This window comes from Perognathus longimembris, chromosome 25 (genome assembly GCF_023159225.1).
Source record: "Perognathus longimembris pacificus isolate PPM17 chromosome 25, ASM2315922v1, whole genome shotgun sequence".
NCBI lineage: Eukaryota > Metazoa > Chordata > Mammalia > Rodentia > Heteromyidae > Perognathus > Perognathus longimembris.
The window spans coordinates 7,398,419-7,413,097 of NC_063185.1; the positions used below are offsets into that span (position 1 = coordinate 7,398,419).

A 14,679-nucleotide genomic window follows, 5' to 3' on the forward strand; every position below is an offset into this window, starting at 1 on the left:
AACTCAGGAGGCTGAGATCTGAGGATGAAGGTTCAAAGCTGACTCAGGCTGGAAAGGCTATGAGACTCTTATCTCCAATTAACTACAAAAAGCCAAAAAGTAGAGCTACAGTTGAAGTGGTAGAACACCAACCTTGAGTGAAAAAGCTCAAGGACAGTGTCCATGCCCTGAGTTCAAGGTCTAGTACTGGCACAAGACAGAGAGAGAAAGGTAGGAAGGAAAGCAAGCAAGCAAGCAAACCTGCAAGAGATAAGGAAAGGAAGGAAGGAAGGAAGGAAGGAAGGAAGGAAGGAAGGAAGGAAGGAAGGAAAGAAGGAAGGAAGGAAGGAAGGAGAAAGGATGGAAAGAAGGAAGGAAGAAGAGAGGGAGGAAGGGAGGAAGAAGGAAGGAAAGGAGAGGGAGGAAGGAAGGAAGGAAGGAAGGAGAGGGAGGAAAGAATGAACGAAGGAAGAAGGAAATGAGAAGGAAGGAAAGGAAGAAGAAAGGAAGGAGAACAAGGCTTTCCTGTGGGCACCAGAAGGCCATCCCATCCCTGCTGAGGACTCTGGAAATCAGTGCATAGCATGCAGCCCAGGGAGGGGGACTTAGGCATGTCTGTATCCGCTCCTGTCACTGCTGACTGTGGACAGCTCTTGGGTCATTAGCTCTGCAGCCCTGAGGCCTTCTGGGCACATGGGCAGAGTCAGCTTTGGTGACCAGATGACAACTTCGGGCATGGAAGTGGAGGGGCTGGCAGGCACAAGGGAGGAGGAGAAGGGTGACAGTTCCAGCAAGACACACAGCCCAAGCCTTCAGCTCCTCATCTGTGGAACTGGGGGATGAAAGCGACAAGAAGTAGGAGCTGGGCACTCATGCCTGAGGTATTAGGTAGCTACTCATGAGGCTGAAATGTAATGATCAAGGTTAGAAGCCAGCCCGTGAAGGAAAGTCTATGAGACTCATATTTCCAAAGTCAGAAATGGAAATGTGGCTCAAGTGGCATAGCGCTTGAAAGAAAAGGCCAAAATGAAAGTTCAGGTCCCTGAGTTCAAGTCCCTGTACTGGTGAAAACCAAAAATGTGATAGAGGAAGGGGCATGACACTTTCAGCCCCAGCTCTTCAGGAAGCTGAGGCAGGGGGATCACTTGAGCATGGAAGGCAAGATCAGCCTGGGCAGCATAGAGAGACCCCATCCCCCCATAATGGAAAAGTGAGAAGCTCTGTCTCCAGAGATGACTGAGACCTAGTGACAGACCTAGTGTGCTTAAGAGTTGGACACCAGGGCTGGGATGTAGCTCAGTGGCAAAGTGCTTGCTTAGCAAGTGCAATGTTCGATCCCCAGTACCAAAAAAGAAAAGACAAAAAAAAAATGCAGTTAAAGAGTTGGACACAAGCCATGCTCCACTGTTTACCTGACAAGTATTTACGGAGGGCCTCATGCTGCCAGGGCCCGATTAGCAGCTCTTTGCCCTGTGGGACAACCAAGTAACAACAAATGACAAGCGTGGCAGGGTTGAGGAAAGCCAGATGGGCTGAGGGTACAGACACTCCAAAGGAAGCATCCATTAACCTTAGGAAGGTACCATGATGCAGACCTCTTCCCTGCCCACTGGTGTGTTGGGGAATCAAGTAGAAAGGATGGCCACTTACTAGTGGCTCATGTCTGTATTCCTATCCACTCAGGAGGCTGAGATCTGAGGACTGCAGTTCATAGCCAGCCCAGGCAGGAAAGTCTGTGAGACTTTTATCTACAATTAAGCACCAAAAGCTGGAATTGGAGCTGTAGCTTAAGTGGTAGAACACCAGACTTGGCCTTGACCAAAACGAAACAAAACAAAGAACTCACAGGGACAACCCAGACCCCAAGTTCAAACCACAGGATGGACACAAAAAAAAACTTTTAAAGTAGGAAGAAAGGATGCCTTGGGACTCTAGAAGGTCCCAGAGCAGGGAGGAGGTCACACTGTGGCCTGAGGCCAAGAGAGGGGATAGCACTCCTCTCTCATATTACCCCTGGAAAGTCTTGTTATTAATAGTATTGCTATAGAAAGTAGAGGAGGGTGGGCTGGGAATGTGCCTTAGTGGTAGAGTGCTTGTCTAACATACATGAAGCCCTGGCTTTGATTCCTCACTACCATATAAACAGAAAAAGCTGGAAGTGGTGTTATGGCTCAAGTGGTAGAGTGCTAACCTTGAGCAAAAGAAGCTCAGGGACAAAGGCGCTGGTGGCTCACATCTGTAATCCTAGCTACTCAGGAGGCTGAGATCTGAGAATCATGGTTCAAAGCCAGCCCTCAGCAGGAAAGTCCACGTGAGTCGCTTATCTTCAATTAACCACCAGAAAACTGGAAGTGGTGGTGTGGCTCAAAGTGGTAGAGCACTAGCCTTGAGCTGAAGAGCTCAGGGACAGAATTCAAGCCCCACTGCCGACTTACAAAGAAAAAAAAAAAAGAAGAAGCTCAAGGACAGTGCCCAAGCCCTGAGTTCAAGCCCCATGAAAGAAAGAAAGAAAGAAAGAAAGAAAGAAAGAAAGAAAGAAAGAAAGAAAGAAAGAAAGAAAGAAAGAAAGGAAGGAAGGAAGGAAGGAAGGGAGGTAGGGAGGGAAGAATGAAGGGAGGGAAGGAAAGAAAAAGAAAGAAAGAAAGAAAGAAAGAAAGAAAGGAAAGAAAGAAAGAAAGAAGAAGAAAGAAAGAAAGAAAGAAAGAAAGAAAGAAAGAAAGAAAGAAAGAAAGAAAGAGAAAGAAAGAGGGCAGGGAATATGGCCTAGTGGCAAGAGTGCTTTCCTCGTATACATGAAGCCCTGGGTTGATTCCCCAGCACCACATATATGGAAAACGGCCAGAAGTGGCACGGTGGCTCAAGTGGCAGAGTGCTAGCCTTGAGCAAAAAGAAGCCAGGGACAGTGCTCAGGCCTTGAGTCCAAGCCCCTGGACTGACAAAAAAATTTTTTTTTAAAAAATCTTTAATCTTTAGAAAGAGAGAAAGAAAGAAAGAAAGTACTGGGGTTTGAAATCAGTGCTTCATGTTGCTAAGCCCAGTGCTCTACTGCTTGAGACACACAGTCCTTTTCAATTTCACTATTTTTCATATAGGGCCCTCTTTGTTATTGCTGTTGTTTTTAGTGTTGATACTGGGGCTTGAACTTAAGGCTTTTTGTTCTGTTTGGCTTTTTTCTCAAGGCTGGTGAGCTTCCATTTGAGTCACAGCTCTACTTCTGGCTTTTAACTAGTTAATTAGTGATTAGAGTTGCACCAACTTTCCCATCCTGACTAGCTTCGAACCATGACCCTCAGATCTCAGCCTCCTGAGTAGCTAAGATTACACGTATAAGAAGCTAAGATTACACGTATGGGCCAGTAGCACTCAGCTGGAACTGGGTCTGTGTTTGAACTTGGGGCCTTACACTTGCTTGATGGGCATGCTACCACTTGAGTCACATACCAGGTCACTTCTTAAACTTGAATGTATCCTAAGAAAACTGTATCCTATGAAAACTACAATTGCAATTTATTTTTTTATTTTTATTATTATTATTATTATTTTGGCCAGTCCTGGGCCTTGGACTCAGGGCCTGAGCACTGTCCCTGGCTTCTTCCCGCTCAAGGCTAGCACTCTGCCACTTGAGCCACAGCGCCGCTTCTGGCTGTTTTCTGTATATGTGGTGCTGGGGAATCGAACCTAGGGCCTCATGTATCCGAGGCAGGCACTCTTGCCACTAGGCTATATCCCCAGCCCTTTTATTTTGCTTTTTATCCATGATATTTGGTTCTTTTAAATTTGTGTGATAATCCTGCCTTATATTTTTTTATTTGCATTTCTACCAACTGCATACTTAGGCTGCCATTTCCCTTAGCTAATTTTACTAGACTTTGAGCTGGAAATTTGGCCTTCCTACATGCTTTTAAACATACTGTTTGTCTCAATTCTGGAGAAACTCCTAATGGAAAATTCCTCTAGGACGTTTGCCAAAGAGGAAGGTTTTATAGCCTGAGAAGGCACTATCTCTATTTATGTAGTTAATACAATTTTGTTTCTAACATAAAGATAAAAAAATCCACCTCAGGTGTATCTGTATTATTCATACTTAATTTATATATGCACTGGGATTACACCAATTTTGAACTCCACAATTATGATTATGACGAACCAGTTGATTTCCATTATTGATACAACAACAGATGGTAATGGTTCAGGTTGAAATAAAAAGATCATTAAGCTAAGTATTTTAGCCTTCATTGGCTCCCTGATGCATAGAATTTGTTAGTGTGAAATAGAACCATAGCATTTCTGAACTAGAATTGTCCTTAGAGGATGCTTCATTTGACAAATAAGAGAGCAGAAAGCCCAGAGAGAAGGCTGCTTGCCAGGGCTGTACAGCTGGGAGCAAAGCTAGGCCCTGGAGCCTCACGCCTATTGTTTCTCAATTCATTGCTGATTCTACTACCATCTCTGTGTAAGATTTTTGAGGTACTCTTCTCTCTGATCACTGCCTGATGTCAGCCCCAATTATTCTAATCAGGTTCATATCTATTTATTTCTAGAACATATAGTTTCACCCTATTATAAACCTCACTTGGTTAAACCTTATATCTGGCTTTCTTTTAGGTTCATCTCAACTTACCTCTTTTCAATCTTGAAGTTTCCAAGATATACTTGGATCTATCTTTTTTCCTTTTTTTTTTTTAAACTTCTCTACCAAGCAGTGCATCTTCAATTGTGCCCTTGTTACAGCAGAGCTGCTTTTGTGTTTCCTAAATCCAAACAAGATTTTTTGTTGTTGTTGTTATTGTTGTTTTCTCTCCCATGAAGCCACATTGTTGCTTATTCATTTTAGTGGTGATTGTGCCAGCTGCTTTTGTTGGGAAGATGTCAATTTCAACCACATGGCTCTCCCAGAAGCAAATTAGACATCTGACGCCTCTTTTCCCCCAAGCTTTGAATTCTCAGCAAATTCCCACTCAGGTGATGGCGTCATCATAGCCAAAGAGGGCACCAGCATTTCTATGGAGTGTCTTCTCACAGTCGGTCCCCATGAAGATGTCCATTGGTACAACTCAAAAGGACAACAGCTGGATGGCAGAGGCAAAGTAATTGTGTCAGGCTATAATGTATCAATGTATCGGACTCCTTCATATTCTTTATTCTCAGACACATGTAGCAAGAAAACTCAAAAAACATGATGCCAGGATGAATAGCTTAAAGCTTCTTTTTTTAAACTTTATTATATGTTTAATTCTATTATGAACACAATTGTATACCTGTTTTAATATCTTCATGGGGGCGGGCGGGGACCAAATGATGACACAAAGAGGACTTAAAGCAGATTCCATCAGGATGTTATAAGTTTATGTATCAACAATGAAGAGAGAATTAAAAACAGCTGATGGGCTGGGAATATGGCCTAGGGGCAAGAGTGCTTGCCTTGTATACATGAAGCCCTGGGTTTGATTCCCCAGAACCACATATAAAGAAGATGGCCAGAAGCGGCGCTGTGGCTCAAGGGGCAGAGTGCTAGCCTTGAGCAAAAGAGAAGCCATCAACAGTGTTCAGGCCCTGAGTCCAAGGCCCAGGCCTGGCAAAGAAAAAAGAAAAAAAACCCAGCATGTATGAGAGGTTGATGTTGCCGTGTTGGTATATCTGCTGTGGAATTCTAATGGCATTGGCCGGTCCTTTACTCAGCCCAGGGTGTGACAGTGCTAGTAGTTGGGAAAGGCTGGGTGTGGGCCCCACTTCTTGTCTTCAGCTGGGACTGAGCGATGTCAGCCAGTGCGCTCTGGCTCTTTTCCAGAAGCAAGTCTCCTCTATAAATGACATCTTCCAGACAGGTAGCAGTTTCGTGGTTCTCTTCCTCTAGCTTGTACAAGCTAGCAGCCTGTAATGCAGCTGTGGATTCTTCACTGAGTAAGGAATCTATCAAAACATCAATGTCTTTTGCTGTCCGGGCAATCAGTGCAGCAAAAAGCTGAGCATATTCTTCTGTTGTGTTAGCTGGCTGGTCTTTGTTAATTGCTGATTGAATGTTATTAAATGAAGCTGGCAGACCACACTGTTACAATTCTCCAATGGCATTACAAAACTGATCTGCAAGCGAGTTCACCGCGTCTTGGAGCTGCGTGAGGCGGTCTGCCATGTTGTTCCCACCAGCCAGCTTAAAGCTTCTTGAAAGGCCCCAGAATATTATACCTATCAAAAGGAACAAAGCAATTATTTAACCAGAAAGGGAAAAAATGTATTAAGGAATAGTTATAAATGTAAAAGGTCTTTCCAGGATGACAGTGAGTTGTTTTCCTTCCTCGTTGGAAGTTTGGTTTCCTTCTTCATGGAAGTTAAATGAGGGCAGCAATGTACAGTTGTACAATCAGCATACTGTTCAGGGCCAGAGGTGTCAGCCGCATGTGTACATACACCAAAGAGGGATTTGGCTGGACTTTAAAAAAGAAAAAAAAAATCCAGGTGCTGGTGGCTCATGCCTATAATCCTAGTTATTCAGGAAGCTGAGATCTGAGGGTCACAGTTTGAAGCCATTCTAGGCAGGAAAGTTGATGAAACTCCTATCTCCAATTAACCACCAGAAAACCAGAAATGGCACTGTGGCTCAAAGTGGTAGAGCACCAGCCATGAGGAAAATTACTCATGGACAGCACTGAGCCCCCAAGTTCAAGCCCCGCACCAGACCCAACAAAAGAAGGGTAATAGGTTCTAAAAGTCCTTCCAGCTCATGTGTACACGTGTATGCCTCTGTGTGTATGTATGTGTGGGGGTGTTTGTATGTGTCTATTGGTACTAGGGAGCACACTTTTGTTTGGCTTTTTTGCTCAAGGCTACCTACCACTTCAGCCCTTGAGCCACAGCTCCAGTTCCAGCTTCTTGCTGGTTAAATGGAGATTAAGAGTCTCATATACTTTCCTGCCTGGGTTGGCTTCCAGCCAGAATCCTCAGATCTCAGCCCCCTGCATAGCTGGGGTTACAGGTATGAGACACAAGGACCTAGCTGCTCATTTCTTTTCTATTCCATACTTTACTTGAAAACAGGGAAGTTTCTCTTCCATTTTTTATTCCTCAGTCTTAAAAATTACATGAACATGATAATCAACTAAGATTTACTTTTTGATAGGTTTTAATTTTATTATATTTGTGGAACTGTGAATTAGTAATCAATACTAGAACAATGTTTATAATGAGTATTTAAACTATAATGTCCCTCAAAAGGAGTTGCCATGAAAAGCCAGAGGTGAAAATTCAATTCTGAGATCTCTACAAACTAAACACCCTGGAAAAAGCCACCTTATTTTTTTTTTGTGTGGGGGGGGGTGGTCCTGGGGCTTGAACTCAGGGCTTGGGCACTGTCCATGAGCTTCTTTTGCTCAGAGCTAGCACTCTATCACTTGAGCCACAGTGCCACTTCCAGCTTTTTCTGTGTATGTGGTACTGAGGAATGGAACCAAGGACTTCATGCATGCTAGGCAAGCACTCTACTACTAAGCCCCATTCCCAGCCACCACTATAATTTTTGTTTGTTGGTTTGCTGGCAGTGTTTTGCTAGAAAGAGCCTAGCCCCTTGAAATATAAAGGATGTCAGTTATTCATATTATCTTGGAAACTACTAGAGGAGGTAATTAGTAATTCTTTCTTTGGTATTCATACACAAAGGATAAGAGATGTCACACAGCTCCTAGCATGCATGAGAAAACTAAGGGGCAGCACCAAGGCCCTGAGTTCAAGTCTCAGGACTGGCACATGGAAAAAGAAAATGTATCAATCCTTTTAAATAAGATTCCCTAGAATGGTGCCCAGAATGTGTATTTCAAACATTATTTGGAGTTCCACATTTGAACCTACCACACTAGGACCCCCTTTCTCTCCCTTCTGTAGGATAGCCTGAAGAAACACATCTGAAACTTGAATTATTCAGTGTGACCATTCTAGACTGCTGCATAAACAAAGCCTTACATTAGGACAAAACCTGCCAAGCTCAATGGCAGTTCATTTTCCTGGGTGTTTTTTTTTTTTTTTTTTTTTTAACTTTGAAAACCACTAACATCCATCATTGGTGCTTTCAGCAACAGCCCTGGAAAATTGTATTAAGTTTTATGAATCTCAAGTGCAAGGAGTTTGAAGAGCATGTCAGTCTAGAGTAAGGTTCATAAATCTTGAGCTATTATCCGCAAGTGAGCTGGAGTTTCCATGATGGTCATTGCACCCTGGTTGATTAATGGAGTCTATGAAGTTCTTTGATTCAAAGAGCATCCTTTCATAGCTCTGAGTTCAGAGAACAGAAACTTATAGGATAATGGCTGTGGTTATAGCTACATATTTTCCCCTTTTTTGCATTAATGAAGTGATAGCTACTAAAAAAAAATAAATCTAGCTTGAATTTAGCTCAATTTTGATGGGCACAGTCCAGAGTACATATTAATGTGTCCATCCCTAAAATAATTCAGACCCATAGACCCTTGATGAAAGCTTTCTCTTTCCTTTTTTGGGGGGGCCAGTCCTCAGCACTGTCCCTAAGCTTCTGTGCTCAAGGCTAACATTCCACTACTTATGACACAGCTCCACTTCTGGATTTTTGTGGTTAATTGGAGATTAGAGTCTCACAGAGGGCTGGAAATGTGGTTTAGCAGTAGAGTGCTTGCCTGGCATGCATGAAGCCCTGGGTTTGATTCCTCGGCACCACATAAACAGAAAAGGCTGGAAGTGGCACTGTGGTTCAAGTGGTAGAGTGCTAGCCTTGAGCAGAAAGAAACCAGGGACAGGCTCTAGGACTAGCAAAAACAGAAAAAAAAGTGCATTGTAAAAAGTGAGCAAGCCAACACAGTCACAACTAAATAAAAATAATAGAAATTATAACCCATCACTCCAGAAATGACCATTGTTTCATATTTCTGAAGTATGGTATATGCTTTATATTTCTAGAGTGTATCTTAGTATCTTTACAGGCATAGGTTGTGGTATACACATATATGTGAAAAAATGTTTTAGAGATTACTCATTGAGTATCAAGTACTGCTTAGACACACCTGTCTCCCTGACTTCTTTTTTTTAATTAGTCATGAGGCTTGAACTCAGGGCCTGGGGCTGGGCACTGTCCCTGAGCTCTTTTTCTCAAGGCTAATGCTCAGCCACAGTACCACTTCTGATTTTCTGTTGGTTAGCTAGAAATAATAGTCTCAAACACTTTCCTGCCCAGGCTGGCTTCGAACCATGATCCTCATATCTCAGCGTCCTGAATAGCGAGGATTACAAAGCCACCAGCACCCAGCCTGAAACACTTTTTATGTCTAGCAGTAAAAAGGAAATGATGACATTTATTAGTGTCACAAAGGAAGATCTTGATTTTTTTAAAAAATTCCAAGCTAATTAAATTCTGGCAGTAGATATAACATGTGTGCGTGTGTGTGCGTGTGTGGTTTAAACAGTGGAATCTAACCAATGCATTAAATGGCTTTTATAAAAAAGTGGGACACTGAAGAGGCAATTTGCATGTTAATTGATTTTTATGCATATATCTATATCTTTTAATTCTGTTGGATTTATCAGGTGGAAAATGGCTGGTTTCTGATCAGTTTCTAAACATCACCAACGTAGCCTTTGACGATCGCGGGCTGTACACATGTTTTGTCACCTCTCCCGTGCGTGCCTCCTACTCTGTCACCCTCCGTGTGATCTTCACCTCCAGAGACATGAGCATCTGCTACATGATCGTTTGCCTCCTCGCCTTCACCATTACGCTCATCCTGAATGTCACATGGCTGTGTATGATGAGCAGCCATCTCCGCAAGACCGGGAAGGCCATCAACGAGTTCTTCAGAACTGAAGGGGCCGAGAAACTCCAGAAGGCCTTTGAGATCGCCAAGTGCATCCCCATCATCACTTCCGCCAAGACTCTGGAGCTCACCAAAGTCACTCAGTTCAAGACCATGGAGTTTGCTCGCTATATCGAAGAGCTGTCCAGAAGCGTGCCCTTCCCACCTCTGATTCTCAATTGCCGGGCATTTGTGGAGGAGATGTTTGAAGCCGTGGGAGTGGATGATCCTGATGACATGGGGGAAAGAATGAAGGAGAGACCTGCCTTGGATGCCCAAGGGGGCATCTATGTGATCAACCCAGAGATGGGGCGGAGTACCTCCCCAGGAGGAGATTCGGATGATGGCTCTCTCAACGAACAAGGCCAAGAAATAGCAGTCCAGGTGTCCGTCCATCTCCAGTCAGAGACCAAAAGTATCGGCACGGATTCTCAAGACAGCAGCCACCCCGATGAAACAGGGTCTGCGGAATCCAGCTCGAACCACAGAGACGGACAGATGAACACTCCCAGCTGTGAGGCCACTTGCTACCAACCACAGCGGCTCAGGAAAGAACCTGCTTCTCAAAGTAACTTTTCTTTTTCACCAAAAGATGACTGGGATTTTCCCCTCAAATAGGAAGCACATCAGAGTATGAATTGCCAAAAATCTTCATAAAACTGTGGCATCCTTTCTGACATTTCTTTGTCATTTTCCCTGAGCTTCCTTAAGCAACACATGTTAAAGATTTAAAGGCATCCAAGCAATAAACAGGTTGGGGGAGAAAAAGGCACAATTATCCTGCTCAGAGGTAACCTACCCTTCTGTTGACATGTGAGCTTTTCCCACCAGTAAGATGAAAGATTTGAATTTGATGAGATCTAAAGTTAGTTTCCTTGCCCATAATTTCTTACCTTTAAACTTTATATAACCATCTTCAGCACATCTCTTGAGTAAACTTTCCCTAGAGTTTTAGTCCCTCGTTGTGGAAAAGACCAAACTGAGACTTTCTTCTATGTTCTAATTTAATCTACATCCATGCATAGCACACAGAGGTATAGATACTTTTTCAGTGGTCTGCCACCTTAAATCTTCTTGGTGGAGCACATGACTGTGTTATATGTCAGCTCCTCTGCCTGTGATGAATAATGGATTTTGATATTCTATTAATAATTTCTCAGACTTGTCCTTAAAAAAAAATACTGGACTCTACAAGTGGGTTGTGTGTTTAGGATCCCGTTCTAGGATAAAACCCATATTCCTTTTCAAACTTCTATCAACACTCTTGCCCTCCTTGGTCTTAAAATGGTGCTAAAGGTTGCATGCCTGTGTCTTTGCTTGTTTTTTTTATATGTTGATGGTTTGAGTGGGCTCCCGAAGCGGAATTTTGAGGTAGGACTGCTTTTGTGGGCTCCCTGGGAAGCACTTACCTGAACTAAGGTTAGACGAATGAGTTTGGCCTATTATTGTGTTAAAGTACACACATGAATCACCTAGACATAAAGGAGGAGAAAAATGATGGATGAGACCACCCCGTTCTGCTCTGTGCAATAAACACCTCAGGTGGCATTATTTGCCTGCCTGAGATCTGATATCATAGAATTGTAAATACTCTCCAGGAAGCTTGCTGCCATGAAAGTTTAAGAGCTCGGCTGTGGGGCTCCATTTGGCACTTCATGTGGCTTCATTAGGTTCCTGGTTATGGAAGCATTACTTGAACCTGTGTGTCTCATTGTCAAGACTCACCAGAAGTGATACCAGTGAGCTTCCACAGCCAGATGATAATGCTGCCTTCTCTGTCTCAAGCTGTTTCCATGGAAACCTCCAGAGACAAACAAAAGCTACCAATCGTTTTCGCCAAAGCTTGCCTTGGCTCCTAGACATTTATTTCTGTAAGGAAAATCGTTTTCATACACATGGTTATGAGAACAAGGGCTCTTTAGCATATCTTAGAGCATAGGACACTTTAATTCCCTTTCCACCCTGTTTCTCTGATAATAGTAATGAGAAATCGTTAAAATACCTTGTGGAAGGGTAGTCTCCTGAATGATCCTCAGATCTTCAGTTACTGAACTCCATTCCTGCCCTAATCTAGCAGGTTTGAGGTCATTTCTTGGGGCCTATTAACAGGAAAGGTTTTTACTTCTTGTGTTCTCAGAAGGGGTGTCAGTGTTTAGAACCCTAAGGTAGAACACATAATGATCCAAGTGCTAGAAAAGTGCTGTCGTAAAAACAAAATACTGAAAACAATCTATAAGCTTGCACAAATAGTATTGCATTTAAAGTTAAGTGTAGGCTGCTCCACTGTATCCTGCATATAAGTTATTTTAGAAACATAATTGTAGGTACTAGGTATGGTGGTACATGCTGTTATCTTAGTACTTAGAAAGAGTAGGTTCAAGGTCAGCCTGAGCAGACTTTTTGTCTCAATCAAAGGGGAAGTTGATGGGAATATTACTCAATAGTAGAGTGCTTTCCTGTTATGCTTAAGGCCCTAGGTTCAAGCATCAGAACCAACAAAAATATGTATATAATTGATGGTCATTCTTCCAGGTTATAGTGCCACTAAGTAAGTTAGAATTAATTAGGTGTTGGTTGTTACTTTGTAAAGGTAGTCTTTGGTCGTTGTTCATTTCTTTGTTCTTTTGTGCCAGTACTGGGGCTTGAACTCAGGACCTGGGTGCTGTCTTTGAGATTTTGTGCTCGAGGCTGGCCCTCTGCCACTTGAGCCACAGCTCCATTTCTAGCTTTTTGGTGGTTAATTACATGTAAGAGACTCCCAGGTGTTCCTGCCCAGTCTGGCTTTAAACCTCAATCCTCAGATCTCAGCCTCCTGGGTAGCTAGGATTACAGGCACAAGCTACCAGCACCTAGCTATGAAGCTAGTTTTTTAGAAAGGGGGGGAGAACCACCACCACTTTAGTAACATTTAACCCATTCTCTTTATATGTATCTAGCAGTTTCATCTTCTTGTAAGAGCCTTGATCTTTGAACTTGACCTCTGAATTAGTCTTTTGACAATAACTGCTGTAATTATATTTTTACCTTGCTGAATTTTATAATAAACAAATGCCTGCTCCCAACAAAATGTATTTAGAATAAGTCTTTTATCTCATACATAAATTTTGCATTTTCGCAGGACCATCCTTAAGTGAAATAGTTTTGTGAAATAAATTTCCCCAAAACTGACACTTAAATATCTTCCTATCTGTATAGATTGCTTATACACAGACTCTTTGAGTTGATCTCCTAACACTGCTTATGGTCAGTTTGATAACTGCCTGTCCTCAGATGTGCATCTGTTATAATGGGTTAATTCTTTGTTTTCTGTTCCCCCTTTTTATTGAGGGGGGGAAGGGGACTAGGACTTGAACTCAGTACTTGATGCTTTCACTCACTGGATAGCACTCTACCAAATGAGCCACATATCCAAGCCCCTTCTTCTTTACTCTTTCTTCCTCTCCTTCCCTCTCATTCTTTCCTGACAGGGTCTTACTGTGTAGGCCAAACTGGCCTTGAATTCAAGATCCTCCCATCACAGCCTTCCAAATGCTAGAACTACTGATGTTCTCCAATCTATCTGGTTTTAGAGCTTACTTCTTGAGTCAGGCCCCCTGAGGTTTCTATTTCCTACTCACCACTTTCATATAAGCTTTCAAAAGTACTAACCTGAGGGCTGGGAAGGTGGCTTAGAGGTACAATGCTTGCCTAGCATGCATAAATCCCTGGGTTGAATTCCTCAGCACCACATACACTAAAAAAACCAGAAGTGGTGTTTTGGCTCAAGAGGTAGAGTACTAGCTTTGAGCACCCAGCGACAGTGCTCAGTCCCTGAGTTCAAGCCCCAGGATGGGCAAAAAGAAAAAAGGAAGCTAGCTGCACAAGTGTGGTGCAGGAATTCCTGAACCTCCTCCTAGGGCAGATCACATTGGGAAAACCACTGGAGCAGTCACAACCAGTGCCATACAGCACAGGAGGAACCTGGCATCCAGAGAGAGCCTACCAGCCTTCTGTTGGAGGCCCTGGGGGCTGGGTCCAGGAGGGGAGGGCCAGTGTGACAGCTATGGGAATGGCTCTTCTAATAGTAGTGAGACTTGCGTAGACACACTGGCAGCCTAGAGAAACTGGCAGTCACGGAACAGGAAGTGGAGAGACAATCAGAGGGTAGCCATACCACAAAACACGCAGCGCATACCTTCCAGAATTCATAGTTGTTTTGCTCAAGGCTAGCAATCTACCACTCAAGCCATAACTCTACTTCTAGAGCTTTTGTCAATAGACGGAGATAAGAGCCTCGTGAAATGTTCTGTCTGGGTTGGCTTTGAACCGCAATCCTCAGATCTCACTCTCCTGAAGTAACTAGGATTACATGTGTGAGCCACTGGTGCCTGGCTCAACACTTCCTAGTGGATACAATTCCATTTCCAGTCCTGTCACCACACTGCCTGTCCTGGTAACTACAGCGCTGTTCTAGCCATGGTGTGAGCTAGTGATCCCGGCCTAGCAGCCACATTATGCTCCACTCAAGGATGACATCGGCAGGCTAGAATATTTCTTTGAATAGATACCACCCAGGTAGGGGCAATTATGACACGTGGAGAGGAAGAGGCTGAGCTGGAATCTGTCAGTCCCTTGAATTCTGAAGCTCATGAGATCAGAAATAGACAGCAACTAGTAGCACGGCATTCTAGAATGCCCTAGGGAAGACCACAGGAGCTCCCTGAGGAAGGAAGCTCATGTACATGAACAGAGTAATTGTGTGAGATGGGGATCCATTGAGCCCCCTGAAAGACGAGACAGCCCGGCTCATTATCCATGGAGTTTGAAACTTCCAGAACACAAAATCTGCCCATGCCTGGCAGCAGCAGTTTTCTCCAGGGAAGGGGAAGATCTGATCGCAGTCATGGTTCTGAAA

The 14,679-nt window shown here is 43.4% G+C and overlaps 1 protein-coding gene and 1 pseudogene across 1 annotated transcript; one reads left to right on the top strand and one right to left on the bottom strand.

Moving 5' to 3' along the window:
* Positions 1 to 4,462: 4,462 nt before the first annotated feature.
* LOC125341786 (microfibril-associated glycoprotein 3-like) lies at positions 4,463 to 10,403 on the top strand (the record flags this gene model as incomplete). The annotated part of the gene is made up of 3 exons (XM_048333876.1): positions 4,463 to 4,498; positions 4,887 to 5,061; positions 9,520 to 10,403. Coding segments are annotated over 3 exons (1,095 nt in total), but the record flags the coding sequence as incomplete, so codon positions are not given.
* LOC125342065 lies at positions 5,890 to 6,109 on the bottom strand (annotated as a pseudogene).
* Positions 10,404 to 14,679: the final 4,276 nt, after the last annotated feature.